Source organism: Amblyomma americanum, chromosome 10, assembly GCF_052857255.1.
Source record: "Amblyomma americanum isolate KBUSLIRL-KWMA chromosome 10, ASM5285725v1, whole genome shotgun sequence".
Classification (NCBI taxonomy): domain Eukaryota; kingdom Metazoa; phylum Arthropoda; class Arachnida; order Ixodida; family Ixodidae; genus Amblyomma; species Amblyomma americanum.
In genome coordinates, this window is record NC_135506.1 from 1,361,044 (window position 1) to 1,387,737 (window position 26,694).

The window sequence follows — 26,694 nt, forward strand, 5'->3', positions numbered from 1 at the left end:
GATTTCTTGGTCCGTATTGTGGACAGGGAAGTGAAAATCGTTTACCTCGAAAGCTGAAGACTGTTATTATTGTCCACGGGAATACAGCGCAATTTGCATACCTTTGGAGCTGACTGCTAAGGTATAACAGAGAACGGAGATGGCTTTCTAAACATCAGTGCGCGAAACATGGGGATAAATAAAAGTAGTGCACCGAGTCAAGTTTGACTCGGGTGTGAAACGCAAACAGCCTGTCCGAAATGAAAGCTGACAAGCAACGAGGGTAGCAGTTTTGTCTCGTTGATAGGTCGTGATAAGGATGGAGAAGCGCAAGAGCCACCGTGGAGAAGTGAAGAGACGTCCTGATAAGGAAGTGACGCGGGTTATTTGCAGCTGAAAAAAACCAACAACTAATTTATCGGAACACCAATTGAGCCAAAATGTTATTTTTCTTTCTCTGCCACTCTTTCTCCTTGCCTCGCAGGTCCAACCGAGGCACCTACAACTCCATCTTATAAAGAGGTCACCACTGAAATAAGTAAGTCGGCCCGTTGTTTTGCATCCTATTTACAATAAAGGCTTTTGAGACGCCTTTAATGTAAAGAAGCGTCTTTAAGGTTAAGGTGGCAAGGAGCACCGCGCTGATAACACTTTTTTATGTTTATATGGTATACCGTGTCGCTGCCTGATCCATCCTCTGCCTCGCTACAACACTGTGAGGATCGACCTGGCAAAGGGACACTATTTCACCATCAATGTTGTAGGTGGAAATTGTAGAAACTGTCGGCGTGGGCTTGGTGTTTTCCACGTGTGCAAAGCTTCTAGTGTCACCACTGACACCCGCGAGGAAAGTCGTTTAATCCAGTGAGCTGCCGAGCTCCTTCCTGTTATCATGTCCTAAAAACTGGCACGCTAATTGGCCTGAAATTTAAGAATCCGCTGAATTTTACACCAAGCGAACGCGTTGGCTACCAATTGATGTTGAGCTGTGTCGGTAGATCGGCACATTTTAACGAAGAATTCATGCCAATTTCTCACGCAAGCTGTAGTGCTTCTTTCGACTCCGGTCCCTGAGGCCAGGCTACACCGCCGTTCAACGCAAAGCGGTGGCTATTTTTATTCTTAACGTCGCGGGATTGAAGCTGTTGGCGCGAAAATATTTACATTGACTCTTTCCGGCAAGAAAGGCGCATTCCGCTGATTTAAAAACATGGAAATAACTACAAAGAGTTAACAGAACGATTTTCACAGAGAACAAAGGCTGTTCCTAGTGTCCCTTTTGAAAACAAATTGCCGTTAACTGCGCGAACGCAGTAAGGCGCTGCTGATTAGAGATGCGCGACATCTTCAGCAAAAAGAGGGGCCCTTGTCAGCTTGTGTTCATTGAGGAGAGTGCGTCCGTACTTCCAACCCACGCGCGCAGGCGTGTGTCCTCCGGGCAGCCGCTGGTCCGAGTGCGGCGTCCGCTGCAACACCACCTGCGACCACTTCCTGCACGCCCTGCGCTCCGAGGGCTTCTGCCTGGGCGAGGACGCGCTCTGCGTGCCGGGCTGCTTCGGCGCCCACTGCGAACCGGGCAGCGTGCACTTCGACCGAGACAGCTGCGTGCCCGCCCAGCACTGCCCCTGCGCCCTGCCCGGGAGGGAGGCGCCGCTCGCCGTGAGTGCACGTTGGGCTCGCATGCCAACCACATTTCCTCCCACGAGTTCGAAGGCGTTAGGCGGCTTTGTCCCGAGTTTCGTGTCAGCAACTTTCTCCGCACGATTACGCCAATCTGCGAAGATAAATGTGCAAAAGTTTGGTTGTGTTAGTCTGTGCTCAGATCTCACTGCGAGGAAGATTTGGTACATGCGGTGGAATTAGTTAATTAATTAAACGCGAAAATTACGCTTCGACTTCAGAATACCCACGGATGTCGACATAGTTTCTCCGCACGATTGTGTCGTTCTATAACGATATCGGTGCAAAAATTTGATTTTGTTCGATAATGCGTGATCAGATCTTGCTGTGAGAAAATAGCTTTATGATTTGTAATTATTTAATTAATTAAACGTGAAAATTACACTTCGACGTCACAATAGCCGATGTTTATGTCCCGTGTTTCGTGTGAGCAAAACTTTCTCCGCACAATTACATCCTTCTGGTAAGTTAAATGTGCGAAATTTTGATTGTGTTAGATAGTGCGTGATGAGATCTTGCGGTGGGAAACATTTGGTTGATGACTTGTAATTAATTAATGACACTTCGACGACACAATAGCCACGAATGTCGGCATAGCACCTGGATATCAAAACAGCCACGGACGTCGACATAGCACCTGGACGTTAAATATAAAATAAATAAAAAACATAACAAAGAAAAGCAAAAATAAATGAAAGAAAAATAAAAAAATTAAAAATAAATAGATCGCGTGCTAGCATCGTGAAAAAAAAAACCCGCGTTTTAGAAAGTTCTGTCAACTTCCATCCGCGCACAATGTATCCAGAAAACAGCGCTGTCGCATTGCCCTCTTGAACCGAGCCTCGAACCGAAAAGCAATTGAAAACAGAAGTGCCAGCACACCTAAATTGCGCTTGACCTAACCACGCTAAATCTTCGTTTTTTTTTAAATCTCTGTCAAGTATTGTTTTGAAGAAACATACAGCTTCACGTGGTTTTGTTTTTTTTAGAAGCCTCGAAGAAAAAAAACGCTGCTCAATGCCTCAGTTGTACTTTTGGCGCAACAATATAAAAAAAAACCAAAATAATTGGTTGGCTGCTTTCTGTACTAGACGGCGTCAAACAGCTGTTCGAAATGCGTTGGGGTCGTGTACAAGCTAGCTTCTCTGATTCTCAACACAGTCCCTGGGCGGTCCAATTTCTCCGCAGTATCGTTCACTTCGAATGCCCCTTTGCATTTTTACTTGTTGATAACGTGTAGATGATTCGTCGCTGAAGGCATGACAATTCGCGCAATTGTATGCCTTTTACGCTCGTTCTATGCACACTCGTAACACAGTTCTTTCCACGATGGGAGTCCACAGCAGTCGTGTACTGGACTCTAAGAATATAAGTTAAACAGTGGCCTGAATATTGATGGTTTTATCTTAACAATTTCCGATGAATAGCAATGTAACAAAAGACTTCGGATGAATGTTGCGGCCTAAAGATGAAGTGCAGCGAGAGATTTCGATCGCCAGTGGTTATCCAGACCAAAAGACCCCTCCAGGCAGACGGCTTTCATAACTGTAATAAAACCAACGGAAAATCAGTTAAGTGTCGGCTTTGAACCTGTACTTCCACAAGCCAACAGACCAAGGAGACTGCTGATTCGCCATCTTATTCTAGCGTATTACGACTTTTAAAGTTTTTGCTGAAATTTTGTTTTATATGGAATAGAAAGATTTCGAACTATATATATAGCTTCACTACTCGTCGGGTATTTCTTCTGTGGGGTGAGGGCTGCTTGTAAAATTCTTCTAAAAAGAAAAAAAAAACACGAAAGCCAAGAACAAGGCTGAGGACGGCTTCGTTTAATAAAAATAAAGAATATCTACTGCTTCTGGGTTGGATTGAATTCCAATAGTCTGCACAATCGCTGCTGAAGCCTCCCTTCCACAACGAATTCATCATCTCTTGTTCTATCTTCGGAGGCTGCTCTGTAGCACGTGGTAATTTTCCCTCCCTCTCCTCTCACAGCCCGGCGAAGTGGTGGAGATCGACTGCGAGAAGTGCCAGTGTGCGAACAACAGAGTGGGCTGCGTCAGCGTCCCGGGCTGCGGCACCACAGCCCAACCCGAGACGACAGGTGCGTTCCCGCTCCGCCTGTGCCGTGCGCGGAGCACGGATGCTCGTGGCTGCTGCGATGATACGGAAAGACATTTTGAGCACTGTTAATTGCAGAGTACCACATTTACACAATCAGGCATTCGCCTTGAACGATTAGTTCTTTAAACGTAAAGTAACCGGAGAACATTGCTACATTTTGAACTTGATTACCACAGGTTATTGTTCACATATGGGACTACAGAGCTCCTGGGACCCAGTAAAACTGTTTACAAGTCCGTGAACAGATTTAACCTACAAAAATATACATACTAACGACGGTGATGAGGAGGCGACACTGTCATTCAGGAAGTTATTGTTCCTGAAAACAGGACACTAGTAAGCAACACAAAACTGAAATACTCATACAATTATGCATAAGCACTCAGTGGATACAGGCATAAAATATGAGAATACCAGAATTACTGGGCGAGAAAATTACAGAGAATATCTGAGAATACAACAGTTACTGAATACCAGAAACACTGAGTTTTAGCACGCAAGAAAATCGGATCAGTATCTATCGCCCAAATTTTAGTGCCATTCTTTTAAGAATCATTTTCGATGTTTAAAATGCATTAATAATGGCGCACGCATGTCTTAATCTGAAGTGCGCGCATTAATTCGGGAAAACAAAGCTTATGAATTCACTTTTCTCTTTTTAATGTTAACTTTTATCCTTTTTTCAGCAACGCCAGCTCCAACCACAGTGTGGTCACGTAAGTTTCTTTCTTCTTTTGCCCCGTAGAGCTACGCAAGATACCCGGTCACCAAGTTTAGGACGCTTAAACAAGCGCTCAAAGGAACGGTGTTGCCGCTTGTGCTAATGGGACGATCACTTTTAGATTAGTCACAGCATTGAGTTTACACCCATGCAACACATGCATAAAACCTCAAGAACACGGAAAAGGCGAGGAGAAAATTAGTTGCAAAATAGCGGAACATTTCTATTGTCTATCACTGCTCTGGGAAGTTGAAGTCGATGAGTAGTTAGAAATCAAAAATTTCAGCAAAACTTTTCGAGCTTGGGACCTCTTGGGTTTCCAAGAGCCCTTATTTCTCTTGTGTTTCCGGCAGCAGTTCTTTCTCTTTGCCATTTTTCTTCCCTGCCTTCCCGTTTGTACCCATGGCGGTGTTCATCTGCCATGTCTTCACTTTTCCTCCAAACCTAACTCAACCTAGTGGGCATCGTTTGCCGCTTTGTTTTGCAAATCTCCCATTTTCAGAAATCCAGCATACACTTAGAGCCATTTGCTCCTATCTGACTCACCACTAACCACTCACCACAAAGGGTGTCGGTTTTCGTAGGTTCCAATTGTAACATGGACACCGCACGCCCCTTAAATTTCTTTTTTCTGCTACCACAACAGCGTCTCCCGAAGGCGGCTGCTGGACCCCGTGGCTGAACGGGGACAGCCCCGAGGGACCCGGCGACTTCGAAGACGTCCGCACGCTCCAGGCTGAGGGCAAGGCCTGTGCTCAGCCGGCAGCCATCGAGTGCAGGGTCGCCGCTGGTAAGGAGGCAAGCCTCGCTTTGCGGATCGGAGATGCTCTTTCCCGGGTCCACTCAAACCCAGTGGCTAAGTGGGGGCTAAATGCTGGGCACAAAACCTTGCAGGTTCGTGTGAGAAAAGGGAAAAGTCTTGTGCACTGAGATTTCGGCGTTCCTCACTGCTAAGTTGGTTTCTCCGCAGTGCCCTGCGCACAACTAATGGCGGAATACGCAGTTATCCAACTACAAAAATTTTAGTGCAGTTTGTATGATTATTGGCATAGCAGATGAGCTCGTGCTTTTACTAAGGGCACTTATCAGACGTCAGAACGCGTAAACAGCCGCCTTTCATATCTCTGTGCCTTATAGATAGGGGCACCGTTAATTGAGCTAAGCGCCTTCCAGAGAACGTTTGAGCCGCAGCCCATTGCTATACCAAGTAGCCTGTAAATGCTGTGTTCCTCTGGCGCTTAAACATCTGTTAGCAAGTATCAACCAAGCATTCAGCAACCATTAACGAACCAGTGTACTCCAGACCCGCCTCAAGATAAACAAGGCCGTGGAAAACGAAAATTTCGACACACATACAAAGCAGGGTAACATGAAATGTGGAGGATGTGAGAAATTTCTTCAGAGACATCAAAGTACTCAAGAGGACTCCAAAAGTACTTTTGCAGACTGCTCGCGCACCGAGTGGTCATTTTAAGAGGCGTATTAATAAAGCGAACAGTCACCGACATCAAAGAAAGCGGAGTTTAATATTTCTTGTTTTTTTTTATTTATGGTCTTGACGAATAGAGTATTGGTAGTGTAATCATTTTACGGCCGAAATATAATTGATTACAAAGCAGAACAAAAGCAACCACACTCCGCCAGAGATATCCGAACTCACAACCTCCATGTGTCACGTGCGGTGCTCCACCAACTGAGCTATTTCAGCCGCTGTCCGATCTTCTACTTTCGGGGGGGGGGTGCAACCGAACCTTGTGGATGTTAACCTACGCTCAACTCGTCCGTCGCGGAAGCCATGAAATGTCCGGTAGGAGGCGGTGATTCGCGTCTTCATGCACGCAGCTCGTTTAGTCGTGCGAGTCTGCACTGTATTCTCCACTTTCGACAGCCCAGAAAAGTACAAGTCACTGAGAGTGAATTAACAAATTATAGTGAAATCTGTGATAATTAAGGATCGTTAATATTCAATTGTATTGCTTAGCAAAGTTTCATTCTCGGATAAATGAGTTCTGCTGCTTTTAGTCAGCGGGAAGGCCGTTTACACAGACCCATACGCACAGAAGTCCCTCCTTGCACGGAGTAGTCTTTGACGCCGCTTGTTGCGTATATTTCTAATCCTTGCACATTTGATTTTTTTTACCAGTTTGTACTTCTTTGAAATCTTCTGTACTTTTTGAAATTTGCTTAACATTTTTTGACGCTAGAGACATGAATTTAAGTTTTTCCTAAGGCACATCTTTGTGTAGCTAACTCTTCGTTTGTGGCAGCCTCTGGCTATCTCTGAAAAAAAAAAAAAGCGAAGTTGAATGGCGCCTCTGTCCGCATTATAGAAAGCAATAATATGAATTTGAAATCCCTAATTTCATAGTTTGAGGCAGTGAGGCTAAACAACAGCAGATATCACGATTAGTTACGAAGCGCTGTCATCGTACGAACTAATGAACATTTTTTAAATAGCCATGTTTTTGTTTGACGTCGATCAACCAACAAATTATTAGAGATGCCGTGTCAGCGATGCTCGAGTTTCACTCAGTTGTGACAACGAGTCAGTTGGGAACGAGAGGAAAACACAAACTTCCACCTTGGGTGGGTTAAGGCGCGGATCCCCTGGGTGGTTATCCGCCTCCCCTCCAAGGAGCCCTGGGGCACAGTAAATTAGACCAGCCATGTGGATCGAAAGACTGAATGCCCGAACTGCGCTTTGAATACATTAAAATAAGACTAACAATTTATACAAATCGAAAATTTAGATTTTTTTAGTAACAGATTAAGGCGGCAAAAACAACCAGCACGGGTAACACATGACTAATTAAATAAGCAATCGTCGAGAGCGAAACTGCTGGAGGATGCAAGCACTAATGGAATACGCAGGGACACACGGGCATACACGATTGAAACCCAGGGAGCGCAAAAAGGAAGGCAAGAGAAGTTCTCTCACGTGCCGGCGTCATTCAAGAAGCGATCGGAGCTGACAGCGTGGCGGTCGCAGGGGAGTCGCGAAGAATGGAGGAGGGCAGGCAGCCGAGAGACTGGATGTCCCCAAAGCTCCTTCCTCACTGGCTGGACGGCCCTGCCTTTTTATTCCCTTCGTGGTGACTGCACCGCGCGGCTGCCAAGGCCATGCGCCACCGGGTCTGTGCGCGGAAGACTCAGTCAGTAAACGTTCGAACGTGTCCGTATCTTCGAGGATTTAAGAGGCGCCTTGTCAAATATGTAGATAGCGCTTCTGGCTGATACGCGTGTCGTATGGTCGCTGTAATGCCTGCCGTCATTGGCTTCAAGCTTATTATGTTTGGCTCAGATCTTGTCTCAATTTTTGAGTTCTGCACTTGGCTATGCTGAACGTCCTTCAGAGATATAATTTAACAGTACGTTGTGTGGGGAAAGTTTTGAAGTAATTCATATTGTGGACCAGCGCAAGACGGACAACGGACGCAGGAAAGAGAAGACGACACGGGCGCTGAGAGCCCGTGTCGTCTTCTCTTTCCTAGTTTCGTTATCAGTTTTGCGCTGGTCCACAATATGAGTCCTTCAGAGCCTGCAAAAGTACTAGCTACGATGAAGCGCTCACGCTCAGGAAGCTGTAGCAGAAATATATACATGCGAACGTTTCAATACACGAAGTAGGTCAGTAGCTCAACGATATTCGTTTTGAAATGAAAAAAAAATAACGCTAGACGCCGCGGTGGCTCAGTGGTTATGACTTCGGCTGCTGACCCGAAAGAGGCGGTTTCGATCCCGGCCGCGGCAGTCGAATTTCGATGGGGGCGCAATTCTAGAGGCCCATGTACCGTGCGATGTCAGTGCGCATTAAAGAACCCCAGATGGTCGAAATTTCCGCAGCCCTTTACTACGGCGTCCTTCATAGCGTGAGTCGCATCGGGACGCTAAAAAAAAATCAAATCTACGCGCGAACGCGGACATGTGCTTCAAAGTTTTTTCGGCGAACAGAATCAATAGATATGAAAGTTGCCCACCTCATGTGTCTGCAGAAAAGACGCACTGGTCGCAGACTGGCCAGAAAGTGGAGTGCTCTTTGGAGCAGGGCCTGCGCTGCTGGAACAGCGACAATGGACTGCAAGGATGCTCCGACTACGAGGTTCGTCTCTACTGCCCTTGCGGTGAGTGTTTGCAGTTCTGGCAATGGATGCATGCATCGCGAGTGTTCGGATGAGCAAGCAATGCTGTTTTTAACTGAGACCTGTACAGGACACCGTTTTAACATGCAGTGGCATCAACAAGTGCTTTGCGTTAGGCTTGAATGTAGGGGAAAAACAAGAAATATTCTCACCTTCCGTGCTTCCCTTTGGTCGGCGCATTTCAGAATAGCGAGTCGGACAGAAGAAGGGATAACGCGCTCAGTCCGACCTCTATTCGAAAGCAAAACTGTTATCCAAACTTTAATTGAACAAAAAGGAATGTTCTTCCCCAGTTGTCGTGATTAGGGTTCCACTCAAGTGCACAGAGCTTATTTTACATTCGTCAGACAAGTGACTGAAATCATCTTGATGTGATGCGTTGCTAGAACGTCGCGCGTTTGTTTCAATCCAATAAACGACACATTACGAACCACGTCACCTCCTCCACTCGTTTACTGACTCTAATGAGTCGCGGCTTTCTGGCCTTGTCGAACCCAGTCCTCGACTCTCGTGTCGCGTCGAACTGTCAGTACTGCCGCTGTCTGTCGTGTGGAACTTGGTGTCGATCAAACGACAATGAATACTCGCTGCACTGAGGTCCTCTGCGCACACAAAAGAGCCAACAGGTCGCGCCACACTTTCGCGACGACTTCCGCAGAGGAGGCTGTCCCGACTACTACAACGGCGAAGGAAGTCGTCCCGCCAGAGTGCCGGCAGGGTTGGAGTTCGTGGGTCAACAGCCACCCACTCTACGAGCTGGGAGACCACGAGAGCTTGCAGTCTGTCCGGGACGCTGGCTTGCTGGAGTGCCCCACGCCAACTTCGATCGAGTGCAGAGAGGCTGGAACACAGGTGGGCTATGAAGGGCTGTGACAGCTGAACAAGTACGCGTTCGGGGACCAGGTTAGGCTCAGCTGCTTTGTGTGCCTTTGCGCTTGTTTCGAACGTTTATTTATCTTTTGTGTTGTTAACCTAGTTGATTCGCAGCCAGCAGTAAAAAGCCTGATGTCGCGTGAACGTGCGATGCGAAACATCACAGGTAAAACGTGACGCACGGACCACACAAACAACGGAAAACGAGTGACGCTGGACCACTTTTGGGCGGTGTCCAAACAATCAATGCATGGCGCTGGTGGACTCCAAGCAGAAAGGAATAGAAAGGAGGTGAGCTGTCCTCTTGGTTTTATAAAAGAGAGTGCGTTGGAGGACAGCTTACCTTCTTTTAATTCCAATATAGGCGCATTCGTGTATTAGAGTGTGAGAGCGAGACCACGCGCGTGATCTCGCAAGTCTTACGCCGAGTCGCATCGTCGAGGGCGTGCTAATAGAAACTGCCATGCGCCAAGGCTTTCAAGAAGATCAAGATCGCCGGGAGGAGGGAGAGAGATTCGCCAATCAAAAAAGGTACTCAAAACGCGTCACATCAATTCGTTCATAACACACACACCACGTTTCGATGGAGGCGAAACGCAAAAGGCGCCCATGTGCTGTGTGATGTCGGTGCGCGTTAAATATCCCCAGGTGGTCGAAATTATTCCGGAGCCCTCCACTACGACACCTCTTTCTTCCTTTCTTCTTTCACTCCCTCCTTTATCCCTTCCCTTACGGCGCGGTTCGGGTGCCCGCCGAGATACATGAGATATTTAGTGCGCCATTTTCGTTTCCTCAAAAACCAATTTGATTCATGCCGAAATTGTAAAGGCGAAGGCGCCTGTTCGCATTACTCCTGCAGCAAGGCATTGATAGAGTACAGTCGTTGCAAAGGCCAGTCTGGATTGAGTGGAGGACTGATCGCGCTTGAGTACCCTCCTAAACACAATACACCGTAATGCATTAAAGGGAGAAGTTGGGCTACTTAGGAACTTTGAACTCACATTCCCGATTCCTCCAAGAGCCGCTGCCCACTGCCAATTCAACCCCCCTCCTCCTCACCCCCCCCCCCCCATACTCCGTCTTCCTCTTAACCACCGCAGTCCTGAAGAAAATACCTCTGTACAGCACTAGTGATTGCCGTTGAAATTCATGAAATTTTTTTCACTAAAGCTGGGGCAACGGGCAACGCACTGAAGAAGCAGAGAAGACAACAGAAAATAACGCTATAAACAAATGAAGAAGATGAATTTCTTATGGCGCAAGGGCAGCTTTGGCCAAAGAGCGCCATGGCACAAGGTAGTTTTCATTTCACAAGGTGGGGTCAAAGACCCATTTCCGAAGCATTTCACCCTAAGAAGCCGAGCACCAGGCAGGGGAGAGCTTGTACCCATTGTATCACCGCGGGTACCCGGCGGCACTGGGGCTATAAAATAATAAATAAAAGGTTTTCGAGCAATACAAGGTCTCTTGGTGGCGTAATTTCCGGCGATAAAATGAAAGAAGTGATAGAGGCAGTTCCTCCCCCCCCCCCCCCCCCCCCCGCCCCAGTGAGAAGAGTGGCATGGCGGATTTATGCAAAGAATATCATAAACGAGACAGCTGAAAGCAAAGAAGAACGCGCGCTCAATAGAGTGCAGCATGCGTTAGGAATAAAAATACGGGGCCAGCTTGGTTTGGAGTTTGCAAATAGATATTGCGACTCGCGGCGCGTAGTCGATGATAATGATGATAAGGCGATGTGCGCTCGTGTGGCTTTGAAAATCTGCATGAAGCTTCCGGTTGTGTTGAGAGAGCGCTATGAGTAAGCATCTACGCTTCCGTTATGCTTACGTGATGAAAAACTGGGCAAGATATTCTAAGCTTCGCATTCAAAGAAAACGGGGGGACGGCCTCGTTTAGATTGTTTAGAGCCTTTGCTTTGGATAGTAAAGGCGAACTGTGGAAATGGCTTCCGCCGTTAAAATTTTTTCATCGTGATAAGCCGATTTTAACGTAGGAAATGTAGCTCACATTAGAATATTCTCTGTCATAAATCTACGCAAACGTGTTTCTAAAGCGGGACTTTGGGAATAAAAACGGGCCTTTTCATCTGCCCGGTACGCAGTCATCCCTGCCATGCCGTAATTCGTTTACAGGAGTGGAAGCACTAACGAGCAGCCGGGACCCTTGTCTATTACGGGCATGCGTGCTCACGCAAACTAAGTAATGCTTCTAACTGGCAGTGATAAAAGAAGCGAAATTTGGGGCAGCGTAAACCCAGGTTTCAAAAACAATTTTTCGTTCCTTCTTCCTTTTGCCCTGAGCCAAAAAGTTGGCTCTGCTACTATTACAGCCGTAGTGCAAAAAAGCACGCTTCGCAGGCTGCGCAGCGTTACTATAAATGCACGTGAATCGCAGTGCTACAAACGCCGATGCATTGATCACATGGTCGATCACAGTGACCAAAAGCAATGACGAGGCATGGGCCAGCGTTTAAAGTAAACTGAACAATGACTTGTTGATGTCTTCCTGCCTTAATATTTTTGAGGTTATCGCTATAGCTTAATAGAACTTGCTGTTAAGCTATTTGGCTGTCGTTAGTTCTTGATTTTCAAGGCGCAAAAAAAAAAGACAAAACACTAGGTAGTTATGGGAAAATAGGTGTTCTGTCCTGACATTTACCTCGTGTTTTTTTTTTTGCGCCTTAGAAATGAAGTTATCGCTATTCCGGTATTTTTCGCTATTTTTCGTGTGCTCTTAAAGTGAGCATTTCAGTACGCATTTGGGAACTTTCTTAAATCAGGTATTGACTCCATCGCTACAGAATGCGTTAAATGCTGTTATTCCGAAGAGTGTTAGCACCGGTAGTGTGTTCCGATGTCACAGCGTACCACCAATGTACAATCCGGTCTGTACAATGTACATCACATGTGTGCTTCCGTGACCTGAGCGGAGCATAGATTACATATCTTTACCGAAATGTGATGAAGACAACCTGCTTTTTTGAGGAATCTGCCCGACTGGCACTGCATGTACTGAGTCGTTTTACGTCGCTTTTCTTCGAAAATACCTTCACCACCCACAAAAAACGCAGGTACCCTGGGACCAACTCGGCCTTGTAGGCGTGCGGTGCGACCTGTCGTCCGGACTTGTGTGCCGAAGTCGAAACCAGCCGAAAGGCCGAGGCTGCGTCGACTTCGAGGTGCGGTTCTACTGCGACTGCGGCGAAGCGACCGTGCTGCCACCGCGCGTCACGACAGAAGTGGCCGTCACCACGACGCCAACCACCGTGGCGGTCGTCACCACCCAGCTGCCGTGCGCCTACTGGTCTGACTGGTTCGACACCAGCCGTCCCGGCGCCCAGGGCCACGACGGCGACCAAGAACCAGGAGTGCGTGGCCACCCCGAGCTACGCGACTTCTGCCTGCACGTAAGTCCGCTCACAAAGAGAACGAGAGAAGGAAACACTTTTATTGAATGCCGACAAGCTAAGCCCTGAGAAGATCCCGGGCATGATGTACCAGGGTGCACTGGTAGTTTAGTTGGTCCGACGCCACGTTGGGTGAGGTGCGGAATGAGGAGGCGAGGATTGTGCTGACCACTGAATGAGACAGTGCCCCAGATTTACCTTGGTCTTTGACGGGGCTGAAGTTTCAACTAACAGAAACACTGTTCTGAAGCTGAGGTAAAGTTAGAGTAAAGCTTCTTTCTGGGCTAGTTGGTGCATTTTGAACCAAGGAAAAGGAGCAGCGCAAAAGCATGCAACCACGCACGAAGAAAGGACAAGACGCAAGACAAAGCGCTTTTGTGTCTTGTTCTTTCTTCGTGTGTGGTTGCATGCTTTTGCGCTGCTCCTTTTCCTTGGTTCAGTAAAATTAGAGGGATGCTAAACTTTGGCAAAGTTAAAAGGACATATTTATTTTAGAGCAATTGGTTGTCGCCGACGTAAAGGCTATAGCAGCAAAAGAACGCTTCACCAGGATTTATAGGCTCAATTATTTTAAGTGTTCCTGGACTCCTTGGAGCAGCCGACCGCAGTTCTTTGACGACAATAACCCGTTTTAAAGCCGAGAGCATAGATAATAAAGAAGGCTAACGTCAAACACGCGCGCACATTCTGTGTTTTTTAATTCTCGCTGGGCAATGTTTTCTGTGTCATTAACCCCTGTGATTGCACCAACGGCTTAGCTGAGGGCTTGGAAAGCAAGCACTTGAGCGTATTTCTTACACTGTTTGCAGGGTTGTACTTGGGCTGGAATAAATTGATTTTCCTAGAATGAAAGAAACAGGAGACCTTCAGGTTGCATCATTGCTAACGCCTTGTCGGGGCGTCACACCGTGAATTCCTCGATAATTTGTCTCTCAAATAGTGCTTTTTTTTTAATTTGTTGGGATTACCTTTATCCGCGCACGCTTGGTTTTCTTGGGGAAATGTTCTTTTTATTCGTGCTGACAGCGCTGCTGCTAGCCATTTCATTTGAATCATTTCACAACTCCCTTTTAGCGCGCCACCATCCATTCAAAATTTCGCCACGCTAACACCAGCGCACGTTTCGAGGGGTTTTAAACTCTGCATTGTTCAAATGCATACTTGAATGGGCCGTGTTGGTGCATTACTATGACGACACAGTGAGTTGCTAATAACATGTGATGGTTTCAAAACGCTCGCAGCACTTAGAACACTTGCCATATTACGGCTTTCGCGACAACATTACATGAGAAATGTTAGCGCACTTGACCGAAGTGGAGTAGGAAGCCTGCAATTCAAGGCACTGGTAGCTTGCGTTAACGAGCTTACAGCGCCAAGAAGAGGACGCAGGAAGGACTGATTAAGCGATGAAAGCTGACCGAAGCTATCGTAAAAGCGCGAAAAATCTCAGCGCCGAAAGAAAAAAAATTTCGTTTATTCTTATGAAACCCAGAATCGGAAAACGTTTCCCTTGCTGTGGGAACAGGTGTTAAAGAATAGAAATCTTTTTTAAGCTTAACTGTTGCCCAATTCAATCCGCTGCAAAATATGCAGTATATTTACTACCATGCCTTGTGTAATTCACAGGCGCCAACGTTACCTGTGTCGCCTGCGTGCTTAAAGGTAGTTAGCTGCATAGATGAAGACAAGTTCCCTTTTCAATATATTGGCTAGCGGAGTGAGGCACCCGTTCCGCACATTGTTCATTTTGCAGCAAGACTTGTTCATTTAAGTGCCGCTGCATATAGCACGCAGCGATTTCAGAGGGGCTATGGCTTCCACCTTCGATGAAACCACTTGACAGAAAAATCTTGTGAAGACTGTTTTTGCTGTTGATAAATTGGTCTTAGACGATCTCGTTCGTGAAAGCACCGTAACAAGGCTACCTGTCTCCACACGAAGAGCAACGATCGACCTGCCTTCATGTATGCATAGTCAACGCACGACAGCTTCCTGGTCGGTAATTTACGTGCCGAGCTTCGTTTATGTAGGATGCTATTACTCGGCCGTAAATTAAAAATTTGAAAGTCATTGATATTTTGGAAAATGCAGTTTTTGCCGTGATACCGAGCCAAAACTTGACATACGAAACCACCTGACTGGGCCTTCAGCAACACAGTAGATACGTGCAATACAAGCCAGCAGACACGCATGATTAAAAAACAGTCGGTTACAGGTCGCGGACGTGATACATATTCATTGGGTATTAACCAGGAGCAGCACCTTATGAAAGCGACCACTTTCGTAACATAAGAGAACAACATCCGGTTTTTTAAACGCAACAAAACAGAGGCAATAATAAAGGAACGGTCACACATGCTCCACAAAGTACGATTTCGCTCTTTTCCTTAAGGTGCACGAATAGGATTATTGATCTTTTATACCTCCTATATCAGGGCTACTATTCGAAAGATGGGAAATTTTCCACTAATTGCATTGCATACCTACTTCTTGTTCGGGGCTCTATGAAGTTCGTGCCTCCGAAGGCGTAATGCGAGTCTGTGCCTATGTATGTTTTTACAAACGGTGTAAAATCCGTTTCGCAATATCGGTACATAAATTCTGACAGTCGCTGGTTGTAAAGGGTTGCGTAATTTGGTATTTGGCTTCATCTAAAGTATCCTGAAACACAATCATAGCTCTACAGTTCGTAAATGGAACGAAGTCATTTTTTGTGGGCGATACATCCTTTTCATGCTTGTTTTGGAACCCGTCCAGCACACCAGCAAACAGTACGGCACACCTGAGTGCACATTCGTAAAATGTATTTGCTTTATCAGGGTGATTGGTAGAGGGAGGCGAAATTTATTTAGAATATTGATTTATCGGGAAGTTCGCTCGTTACGACAGCGCATGGTTGTCCTGCGGAAATTTTCTTGGAATAAAACAGCTAAATATTTATGCGCTTACACGCGCTTAAAGAAACAAGACTGAAACTGGAGTGTGTTAGTTAAGGTGACTGGTTTATTGACGGCTGAAAATGTTACCTATTTGATTTTTTAGCTTTTAAGTTGAGTTTGTTGGCACAGAGTCATCTCGACAGATTATCAAGTCATTCGTAATCAGGGAATAATGATTCATTGGCATTCACCCACACAAGCCAGTCATTCGGCTACAAAGGAAAGTAATACAGCGTACACAGAAACTTGGTAGTTAAAAAAAAATTGCACTGGTCCCGAAATTGAACCCGTGACAACCGTTTCAACGGGGCAGTCGCTCTACTAACTGAACTATCATATGGCAGGGCGAGAGCGAATCGATCAATAACTCGAAATGGGAACAGTGATGGTCAAATGCTCAGGGGAATCGCCCAAGGTGGAGAAGCTGCCACTCCGCCATATACTCCATCCTGGCGGATTCCCCTAAACATTTCACCATCAAGCCATTCATTTGTTACTGACACTAGAGATGGTAAGTTATGCAATGCCGATGCCATGCTGGAGTCTGTCCGGTAACCATAAAAGCTACAAAGCAGCATTTTGGGCTGAGCTAATGCGGAAATAAATACCCGTATATTCTTCCCTGTTTTGTACCAGCAACGGCTCTAGGGGCCTGTTCTCCACGATGGGGGGAGGGGAGAGAGGGGCAATCTGACGGCGCTCAAATTAGTGAACAAAGGCGAAACAAAAAGGTAGAATTGAAAACATTTCGAGTAGAACACTTATAGTAAGCCTGTCCCAGATTCTTCTTTCATCTACGGTCATCCTAATTGTTTAAGTGCCTGTCACGACCAAAGGCTTAGCTATGGCGACAGAACTAGAGGCGATGTCATGAACAGCAGCGAGCAGCGAAACCGAGAGAGCGAGTTTAAAAACTGCCGCCGGTTTAAGATACGCCTACAGGAATTCATTACGTGCTATTCACGACGGGTGTACTGGCTCGCAAAGAAAAAAAATAACTTCCTGCGCTTTGACTGATGTCAGGTGACCACCGATGAAACGCACGCTTTGCCTGGAGGAGAGGCCCACACATATGTAGACAAAACGTAGACTGAGGCCAATGTGTAGAGAACATGACTACTGCATGGATAAGCAGATAAACGCTGGTGCAGTGGGCAACAAGGAAACGATACCGGTTGATTCGCAGGGCTTCGTGGCTGCAGTCGATTGCAGAAACGAGAGAGACGTTGACTTCAGCCAGACCGGTCAGCTGGGACTGACGTGCTCTCTGGAGAATGGATTCGCCTGCAGCGATGCGGACCAGCCTTCCGGCCAGCGATGCGACAACTACAAGATCCGCTTCTACTGCTCCTGCGGTGCGCTGCAATTTCACGCCCTGTCGCATTCGCTGGGGTCCTTGAAAATAGGAACAAAAGCATCAGATATTACAAGTACAGAACTAAGAGGGCCTAGCTTTTGTTAGTTTTAGCTTCCCTGCTTTTTTGTGCTTTCAGTAACTACTGAAAATCTTGGCTTGAAATTTTATCGAATAGAGCACTTTTAAACATTGATTGCCTTCATTTATTTTCTTAATTTGGTGTGCGTTTTCTGTGCTGAGTGCTTTGCTATAACGCTAGGATACACGCGTATGATGCTCTAATGTCGACTCTCCGTTATTTTCAGTCTCCTGATATCCCGATCTTGAAAACAGTTGCTAACCCCTCGTAGCAGCAGCCACTGCTTTCCTGTATTGAATATATTTAGAGATTTCTAACATTTTCTAAAATATTGGTTGTTTTATTGTTTAAGTGGAAGGATCATATAAAGTTACCTGCATATTAAACCTAACGTGAAACTACTGCTTTTTTATTTTGAACGTATACTCTGGAGAGCATAAGAGCGATCTGTACAGGAAACATATATTCATATACTTTCTCTGCAATGCGAATAAATCCAAAATTAATACTTAAATTCCGCCCGATCAGAAACAGAATGCGCTGTTCGCTGTTTCGGCTAAAATATTATTGGGCTGCGCAAGGTAGTGACAGGTAGCGCCAATTTGAATTCAGCTTGGCCCAATGAAGCTAGAAGTCACTGTAGATTCTATTTCGTTTCTTTATTATATGAAAAGAGAAAATCACCAGCTCCTTTGGTAGATTTACTGCACACGTGACGCTGGTTTCTCTTCTTCGATTAACTTCTGGCACCAATGTGGCGTTTGTTTGTTGGCTGGAGTGTGCGTGCGTTTGTGTGTGGGCGTGAGTGCATGTTTTGTTGTCATTTTTTTGGGAGGAGGGGGGGAGGAAAGAAGGTTATTTTTAATGCATTCTGCCGACAGCCTGACTTGTATAACATTACTTTGAGTTTGAGTTAATTATTTCGTCCTGGAAGTAAAAATCTATTATTGCTTTAGCGCAGGAAGCGGTGTGCACCTGAAGGATGCTTTTATTTCCTCCTATCTTCTCGTGATTTGGTAACAGAATGTACAGCGGGTCAAATCTTTAGCTGGCGTGCGCTACGGCCGCTCTTTCAGCACTCCTGCGCTTTGCGACGAAGCAAACTTGCGGGTGATCAATATGAAGCACGGGCTTAGTGAACCTGAGCTTAGATTCGATAATTTCGCAAGTTTGCTCCGCCATAAGCTGCAGGAGCGCACAAAACGCGGCCGTCACGCACGTCAGCTAAAGATTTGACCCGCTGTACGCTTAACACGCGCCTATCACATTGACTAACGTTGCATTGACAGCTCTAAAAGCGTTTTCCCTCCAAAGCCACCTTACGCACCAAAGCGCACATCAGCCCAGTGTGCCTTCAGCTGCGCTGATAGTTTCGTGCTTTTGCGTAATGTGCACCACTAAGGAAAATCAGTGCTGTAAAGTCCTGTTCGCGGAATGATTTCACGATCTGAAGTGTAAAACGCCGAGGAAGTCTACGGCCAAACTTATCTATTCTTTCCTTTTGCAGAGGAGCCAGTCACTACAGAGATTGTCGTCGTGACGCCGAAGCCGACACCGCATCGTGAGCATATGACTACCTTTTCATCCTTCTCCCGCTGCATTTTTTAATCCGCATAAATTAGTTTTTTTTTCGTGGTTATTGGAGATCAAATTATTTAAAGCAGATGCGGTCGTCTTTGTTTTCACTAGGTGACAGTAAATAGGTGTTCCAGAAAGCTCGAAAAATTGTCTAAAGATAAGATGTGGTGGTGGAAAGAAGCGCGTGCAATTACAGAGACTCTGTGCCTTGACCGCGTAGTCTACTGCAGATACGTGAATGAGCAGCGAATTCTACTTAAAATATTGCTAAACTTCCTTCCCTTGCCGCGAATATGTAGGCGCGCAGAAAGATTGCATGAAAATAGGAGTACCAATAGAAAACGTGAGAAAGAGAACTATAATTATAAAAAAGAAATAAGACAGTGAATAACAAATGAGGAGACCTAAATTAAATAGTACTAGACATTCGCTTCCACTCACCAAAGTAATGGCCACCAATCAATCTACATCAGAAATTTTCCTCAATATTCTTGCACCAAAAGAACTGCAAAATGAGTTTATAAGCATTGAAATATAGTTGTTTTTTGCTTTCAAATCTTTGGAAAAGTTCCTCTGCCTCCTTGTGAGCTGTTATTCATATAATATAATCGTATGCATTACATGGCTGAGGAGGAAAAGAACGAAGAAAGTGGCAGGGTTTTAACGTACTCAAGCCGAGAAGACGTGCGAAAGCATGCGTTCATCCTGGTTGGCTCATGGTTTTGCTTTGCTGGGACGTCGGCACATCTGGCAACGATATTAGTTCATTGGTAGTATTAGTTGATGAAGACGACGACGTGCAATGCACAGCGCGAGACTGTGTTGCAGCTTAACACGCCGCCTCTGTCTTAGCCAGTCCCCCGCAGTGGGTATGCGCCATTATCCTCTTGAGGGTAACAACAACAACAACATAACATGAAACGTGATCTGCTGCGGTGATAGCATAGTGCCCCCGTGCAGTGGCCAGTGAAGCTGACCTGTTCGCGCGGCTCTAAGAGCGCTCAGTTGCGGCTTTTTACAGCGACAGGTACCTTCCGTTGAGTGTGGTTGCCGCGAAAGAAAAGAGGAGGAGGGAGTGCTGAGAAGGACGGAGTGCCTAACCGGAGCGTGGTTTTCGGGGCAACCACCGGGAGGTTGATTAGCTGAAGTGTGGCGAGAGCCGAGTGCGAGACCGAAAGGGGCTTACCGGGGAACCATCCAGCGGCGTCGCTGACGAACAAGGATCAGGGCATGGCGAGAGCGCAGGAATGCATTTTTTTTTATTTAGCTCCTACTGCAGACCACAACGACGTCCAAGCAGGACACAATACAGTAAATGTAGAAACCATGAATGCAAAACACAATAAACAAACAGAGGTGAGAGAAAAATCACTATTCAGTGGCAATAAAACTTTGAAAAAGCTGCAAAACTATTCCAATCAAATTTCGTACGTGAAAAAAAAAAGAAAATTTATAGCAGTCAGTTCGCTCAAATAACGTGTTAATGTGTTCTTGTGACTTACGGAGTGTGTACGGGGCCGCCACAAAAGCTAGCGAAGGGCAGAGCTCTTCTTCTGACGATAGCGGCTCATTGGCATCGATATCGACGAAGCGTTAGTCGAGACTTAAGGCTACTGAATGAGCTCGTAACGATAACTCTCCAACTTTTTCTTTGTGCCCCAGCTTCGTGCAGTTCTTTCGTGCGAGTTATCGACGGCCCGGAGCCATTGGGTGACTCAAGTCTGAAGGCGAGTAGCAGCCAAGATGAGCAGAGCGGACCACAAGCGGCACGCATGCGCAGTCGTAAGTATACAAAAGGCGCTGTTCTTCTTCTGCTTCTTGGATATTCGAACACAACGTTCAGCCTCTAAGAAATTTAAAAGAAAAAAACGGAAATAACGAGTCTGACATCTGGCCCCAGAGGGGGCAAACAGGTGCCTGCATCGCAGAAGACTGGGCAGAAAGGGAAACAAAAAACGAGGGAACAATCATATTTAACGCCACAGCGTATACAGCTCGTTCGGTCGAAAAGCCGTCGGCGTCGTAGCAGTCGGCACCGTGTGTCGGAAATAATCGGGGCTGCGTAAAAAAAAAATCCTATGATGGTAATTTGTGATTATAGGGATTGACGAATGATTGGTGTGTGACAGGTGATGACGAGTTAATGAAATCGTTGTGATTAATTGGTTAGCAATGCAAACATAAAAAAATTAGAAAAAAAGAGTTCAAAGGTGTCAAAATGCTCAGAATGAAAAGCCAATGCTTGATGATAATTAAGAAAATATAAAGTGTAAAATTGACCAATTAATTGATTGAAACAATTGAAAAGAAATGAGAAATGCATTGAAATGGGTTTCCAAAGGGCAAGGCACCGTTCCGGGGACTCCCTTGGCAGCGCTGCAACGCGCTACCGCGTTCCACTCTTAAAAGCGAAGATTAAGTGTCCTTCAATTTTTGAGTACCGAATTCACAATCACTGTCATCATTCTGACTACGCCCACTGCAAGGCAAAGGCCTTTCCCATGCATCTTCAATTAGTCCTGTCCTTTGCCAACTGCGCTCACCGTATGCCCGCAAACTTCTTAATCTCATCCACCTACCTAAACTTCTGCCGCCCCCTCCTACGCTTGCCTTCCCTTGGAATCCGCTCCGTTACCCTTGAGGACCAGCGGTTATCTTGCCTTCGCATTACATGCCCTGCCCAAGCACATTTCTTCCTCTTGATTTCGACTAGGATGTTTTCGTTAGCCTCCACATTTCTGCCGCACAGACGAGTACTGGTAAGATATAACTGTTGTACACTTTCTTCCTGAGGGATATTGGTAACCTGCTATTCATGATCTGACAGAACCTGCCGTATGCGCTGCACCCTATTCTTGTTCTTCTATTTGTTTCCCTCTTATGATCCGGATCAGCAGTCACTACGGTGACTACGATCAGTGGTCATTAAATTACGTTAATTCAAAATTAGAGCATAATAATGCAAACATTAACGCATCATTCTATGGAGGGGCAGTCTAGAACGAAAAGATGACATAACAGCTTTTCGGTAGTCCACTTCACCCTCCTGTGCTGAGTATCGCGAAGAAAACAAACTTAAAGCAACAAGCAGTTTTTCAGGACCCGCAATAATCAATTTTGAGAGCAGAACAGCAATGACTTGAGGAAATCACACCAGCCGTTTGGAGTAAGTCGCAGTGCCCTAAAATAGAAGTGAGAGACCTACGTATTGGGAAACCTTATTTTTATTCTCTAAGGTCAGATTGTGTGCGTGCAGGAGGCATTCGCCTCACAACCCCCGTTGATATTCATTTGTTTGTTCTAAATTTGTTCTTTTTTGCTTTTATGAAACTAGTTCGAAATATAGAGTTCGGTGCATGTTCGCGAAGAGAATAAATTGTGTTTAACAGCTGTTTTTGCGTGTGTGTCTGTGTGTCGGGGGAATAAAAAAGGTTGCAATGCGCAGCATTTCGTTCCTCAGATGGTAGGCCTCCAGACGTGGGACTTCGGATCGAGAGGTAGGTAACCGTTGCGGTCAATTTCACCTTCGGTAATAACGACGCAGTAACTCAAGGTAAAACACCTAACCCTAGGCAGTTTACGAGAAGCAATTCAGTTTGCTTAACTATATCATAGAGCTGCCGAGCGTAGCTTAACCGGCATACTAACTCTGCGAGTCTTAACAGGCGCTAGCTCTAGGGCTTGCGTAAAACCGCATACGTTTTTGCAAAATGTAGTTTGGTTGGGAAAGTTTCGTAGGTTTTGCGCGTTCTCTCGAGAGTTTCTTCTTCAACAAGACGCGTGCGGACAGGCTGTGTGGCGAGCCGCCCATTTTATTTGCTGAAATAGGCACAGAGCCGCGTGGCATGGGAGGAAGGAGGACACTAAAGGTGGAAAAGGATTCGCGCGCTCCAAAGACTGAATGTCTGCAGGGGTTCACCACTTGAAATTTCCTCGCAGGTTTTACTTATTTATATTTGTGGCGCCAAACGCACGCATGACCTGTCCACGTCTCTCCTGCCCTTTCGATGCGTTTGCAAATCGACCGCAGCAACATCAGCCAAGTAAACGTAAGAAAATGTTGCTTTCCAGGAGATGAAACATTCTGTCAGGTTGGAAAATGCGTAAGCTTAGACAAGTAGCCTGAAAAACTACAAAGTAGCCGCGATGATGAATTCCGAGAGACCTTACGTAATTCTTCAGTCCAGCTTGTTTGCTTTGTCGGAAAAGTTTGCTGCTCAGGGGTGAGAGCTTTTTCAAATTGCAGCCCCCAGGTCTACGACGCATTTTTTGGTTTATGCGAATCGATGGCGAAAGAACACGCGGCGGAAGAAAAGAAGCATTCGATAGATAAAATTCTTCGCGTGTCTTAAACGTAGCATGCGTTTCTGATCGGCCAATGCCCCTTGGCTGCTCGGTTAGGTACCAGCTCTGATGGAACAATATTTAAGGTTTTTTATTGGTTTATTTGTTTTTAAGAAATAACAGTGAAATGATTTTACTTAATGAAAAGACCTGAGAGTGACTTTGTTATAATGCAGCTAGATTCCCGAAAAAAAAGTTTTTGGAGGCACCGTTAACAAAAAGCTATAAAGGAAAGTTATTTGTTATGTACGAAATTGTTCTCTTTTTTCGCGTGGGGCATCGTTACAATAAGAAGCTACTGTGTAGAATTAGAGATGACGGCCGACACCACTGGTTTCCTTATCATCGTGCTCCGCTTTCTCGCAGCCACCTCTCATGTACACAGTGAACCAGAAAAAAGTCGTCATTACCTTCCCTTCGCTGGTTCTTGGCTACACTTTCTCTTCGTCTATCGTGTCAGATAATTTGACTGCGGCTCGCCGGTCTCCACCTAAGCGCTGCGATCTACTCAATAAACGATTTCGCGTCAGAAATTAACGACTGCAATTTAACTTACGGCGCCAAACATATTTGACAAGGCAGTTCACCTTTTCTTTCACGAATTTCGCTTAGCTATTCAGAAACAGATGTAAGAAACCTAAATTTGTATATGTGCTTAATAATTCTTGCCGTAATTGTGCTCTTGTGTCCAATGTTGTCACCAGGTCCTTGCAGCAGCATCATTTCACAGCAGTGACAGGCTGTGAATGATTTTTTTTTTGTTTTGGTCAGTAATAAGAAATCCGCTCTTAACTGCGTCATAGGGCTGTACGCCACCGAGCATATCAAGAGTGTAGTTGCCTACCATCCCTACATTAGCCATCGGTTATCCTTGCTCAGTGCCACTGTGTATTTCAGACACGTCCATCCACGTACTCGTGTCCAGCACAAACATTTTTCATTTTGAAAATTGTAAAGTACTGTAGCAGAATCTTTCTTTTAAAGGTTTTCCGTCGCTCACATCGAGCAGTTAAGACTGGAATAATTCAATGGGGAACGCTGTTGACGATAGCAAAAGCGTTAAAAAATGCAAGCCTGCCAACAAATGATGTGCGGATGTATTGATTGTTATCGTGAAACCTCAAAATATATGAGAAACTTTCGTTTGTAAAATCTTTCCCGTTCAGAAATGCTTATGTTCCGAATTATTGGGTATGTTGCGTCAAACAAAGAGGAGCACACATCATGCGTGTGGCCTCTTGCTTTTCCTTCTCTGCCTCCCGCGTTTTCACTGTTTTTCCCTATTACGAATCTGCACCAAGTGGCCCAAACATCGGCCATGCTTCGCCTAGACATACAAGCCGCAGTTGTCGTCAGACGCAGCGTTACGAGGACAGACGGCTGGTGTATCAAATTTCGCATCAGCGACAAAGTTTTCAGTGCCGGCTTTGTTGCTGATGACGAAGATGATGGATTTAGTTTCCAACTACAAAGGGAACTATGCGTCAACACGGCAGTTCTTAAAGCGAGAGTGGATGAGAAATAAGAAAGGAAGAAGCGGTAAACTGCGGGTGTTACCAGTAAAACATTCGTATAAGGTCACGAGGTTAATATTTTCGGAAGGAACCGAGCTCACCAAAAAACCCTCTACAAACTCTGCGTACAAGAAGACGGCCCTCGTGCTACGCTGCCGTCTGTCCTGCGTCATCCGACTATTTATTTATTTCTTTATTTATTATTTACAGAACACCTGCGTCTCCTCTATAGCATAACAGCAATGACTTGAGGCGCCCCGCCGCGGTGGCTCAGTGGTTAGGGCGCTCGACTACTGATCCGGAGTTCCCGGGTTCGAACCCGACCGCGGCGGCTGCGTCTTTATGGAGGAAAAACGCTAAGGCGCCCGTGTGCTGTGCGATGTCAGTGCACGTTAAAGATCCCCTGGTGGTCGAAATTATTCCGGAGCCCTCCACTACGGAACCCATTATCCTTTCTTCTTTCACTCCCTTCTTTATCCCTTCCCTTATGGCGCGGTTCAGGTGTCCAACGATATATGAGACAGATACTGCGCCATTTCCTTTCCCCCAAAACCAATTATTATTATTATTATTAATGACTTGAGGAAATCACACCAGCCGTTTGGAGTAAGTCGCAGTACCCTAAAGTATAAGTGAGAGACCTACGTATTGGGGAACCTTATTTTTATTCTCTAAGGTCAGATTGTTTGCGTGCAGGAGGCATTTGCCTCACAACCCCCGTTGATATTCGTTTCTTTGTTCTTTAACCAATGGAATTGATCAAGTCTTCCCCTCTTGGATTCCATTTCATGAAGAACAAGTCGTCAATATTTTTCCCGCTTTTCGTGGTTTCTCCGCTTTACGCTTTCTTCCGAACGCGTTCTGTTCCCAGCCACTGGGCATCTTGTTTCATGCCGCTCGGCCAGCAGCAAGTTGTTGACAGCAGGGCGACTGAACTCGATTGTCGCAGAGCATAAAGGCACGTGGAGAGTCGCTGCGGAAATTTGACATCGACGCTGTTATCTTTCTTTACAAACCACAGCTTTAATGAATCCTGCTTCTGTGACATCCTTGAAGTGTAATATGTCGTCGACTAACGCAGCTTACATCGTGGCCCCGTTTTCATAGAATGGCACCACGTCAGAAGGCGGGAGCCAAAATGGGTACCGGCTGACGGCACTTCACAGGCTCTGAAAGCACACACTTTGTGGCGCCTCGAGTCATTCGACTGCGCTCTTGTTTGACTGCGCCAATCAAAGAGCTCCAAGCACAGAACAGAAAAAAAGAAACGCCGGACGTTTTCTCTGGAAGTTTGTCCCTTTCGCTGTTCAAACAACGCTATAATAAAGGATCAGTTTTCTTTGGGGGACACTGAGCACAGCCGCATCCAGATTTTGTTTTTAGTAAAAATCGATTCTCTGGCCTTTTCTGGATGCGCCGATGCCTTTCCGGAGGCAAAAGACGTAACTATTGTGACAAAAATCTATCAAGAAAAACGGTTGCAAAATTAATGGGTGGTTTTATCTTCGGCTTTCCCTAGGTTACGAAAGCACCGTTATTGGGGAGTTTTAGCATAGCGCGGTACGCTTTCCTCTACAGCGATCCGCGCTGATTGATCCCGACGCGGCAGGAATGCGCGCAGCTTGCCGGCGCCTTCCAGCACCTCAGGAAGATCCGCGAATGCGCTGCGGCGCTCCGCAGAAGCGGATCAGGGTATCGCGCTCTGCTATCGCCCCACATATCTAGTCTTTAGAATGCGATTATCTATCAATAGGCGCGAACACCTTTGAAGATTGGGCGCACTGTGGGCTCTTGGCTGAGCTCGTGTGGCCACTGGATTCTCTTGTCGCAGCCGGTTCGTGGGCGCCGAAGCCGAGCACCGAGAAGGAGTTCATCGAGGTGGACATCGGCAAGAGCGCCCATCTGTACGGCATCGAGACCAAAGGAGACGCTGCACTCGGAGCGTGGCTCACCTC

The 26,694-nt window shown here is 46.1% G+C and overlaps 1 protein-coding gene across 2 annotated transcripts in view; it reads left to right on the forward strand.

The window, feature by feature from the left end:
- LOC144106577 (uncharacterized) overlaps positions 1 to 26,694 on the forward strand; it is a 216,305-nt gene that overhangs the window by 67,586 nt on the left and 122,025 nt on the right. For both annotated transcript variants that reach the window (XM_077639422.1, XM_077639423.1), the window contains exons 31-42: positions 464 to 517; positions 1,403 to 1,638; positions 3,658 to 3,766; positions 4,473 to 4,502; positions 5,154 to 5,297; positions 8,500 to 8,628; positions 9,305 to 9,498; positions 12,593 to 12,928; positions 17,054 to 17,222; positions 18,811 to 18,864; positions 20,544 to 20,663; positions 26,571 to 26,694. The exon at positions 26,571 to 26,694 is cut by the window's right edge and continues 70 nt beyond it. In XM_077639422.1, coding sequence (XP_077495548.1) covers positions 464 to 517; positions 1,403 to 1,638; positions 3,658 to 3,766; positions 4,473 to 4,502; positions 5,154 to 5,297; positions 8,500 to 8,628; positions 9,305 to 9,498; positions 12,593 to 12,928; positions 17,054 to 17,222; positions 18,811 to 18,864; positions 20,544 to 20,663; positions 26,571 to 26,694 — 1,699 coding nt within the window. The remainder of the gene's footprint in view (positions 1 to 463; positions 518 to 1,402; positions 1,639 to 3,657; positions 3,767 to 4,472; positions 4,503 to 5,153; positions 5,298 to 8,499; positions 8,629 to 9,304; positions 9,499 to 12,592; positions 12,929 to 17,053; positions 17,223 to 18,810; positions 18,865 to 20,543; positions 20,664 to 26,570) is intronic.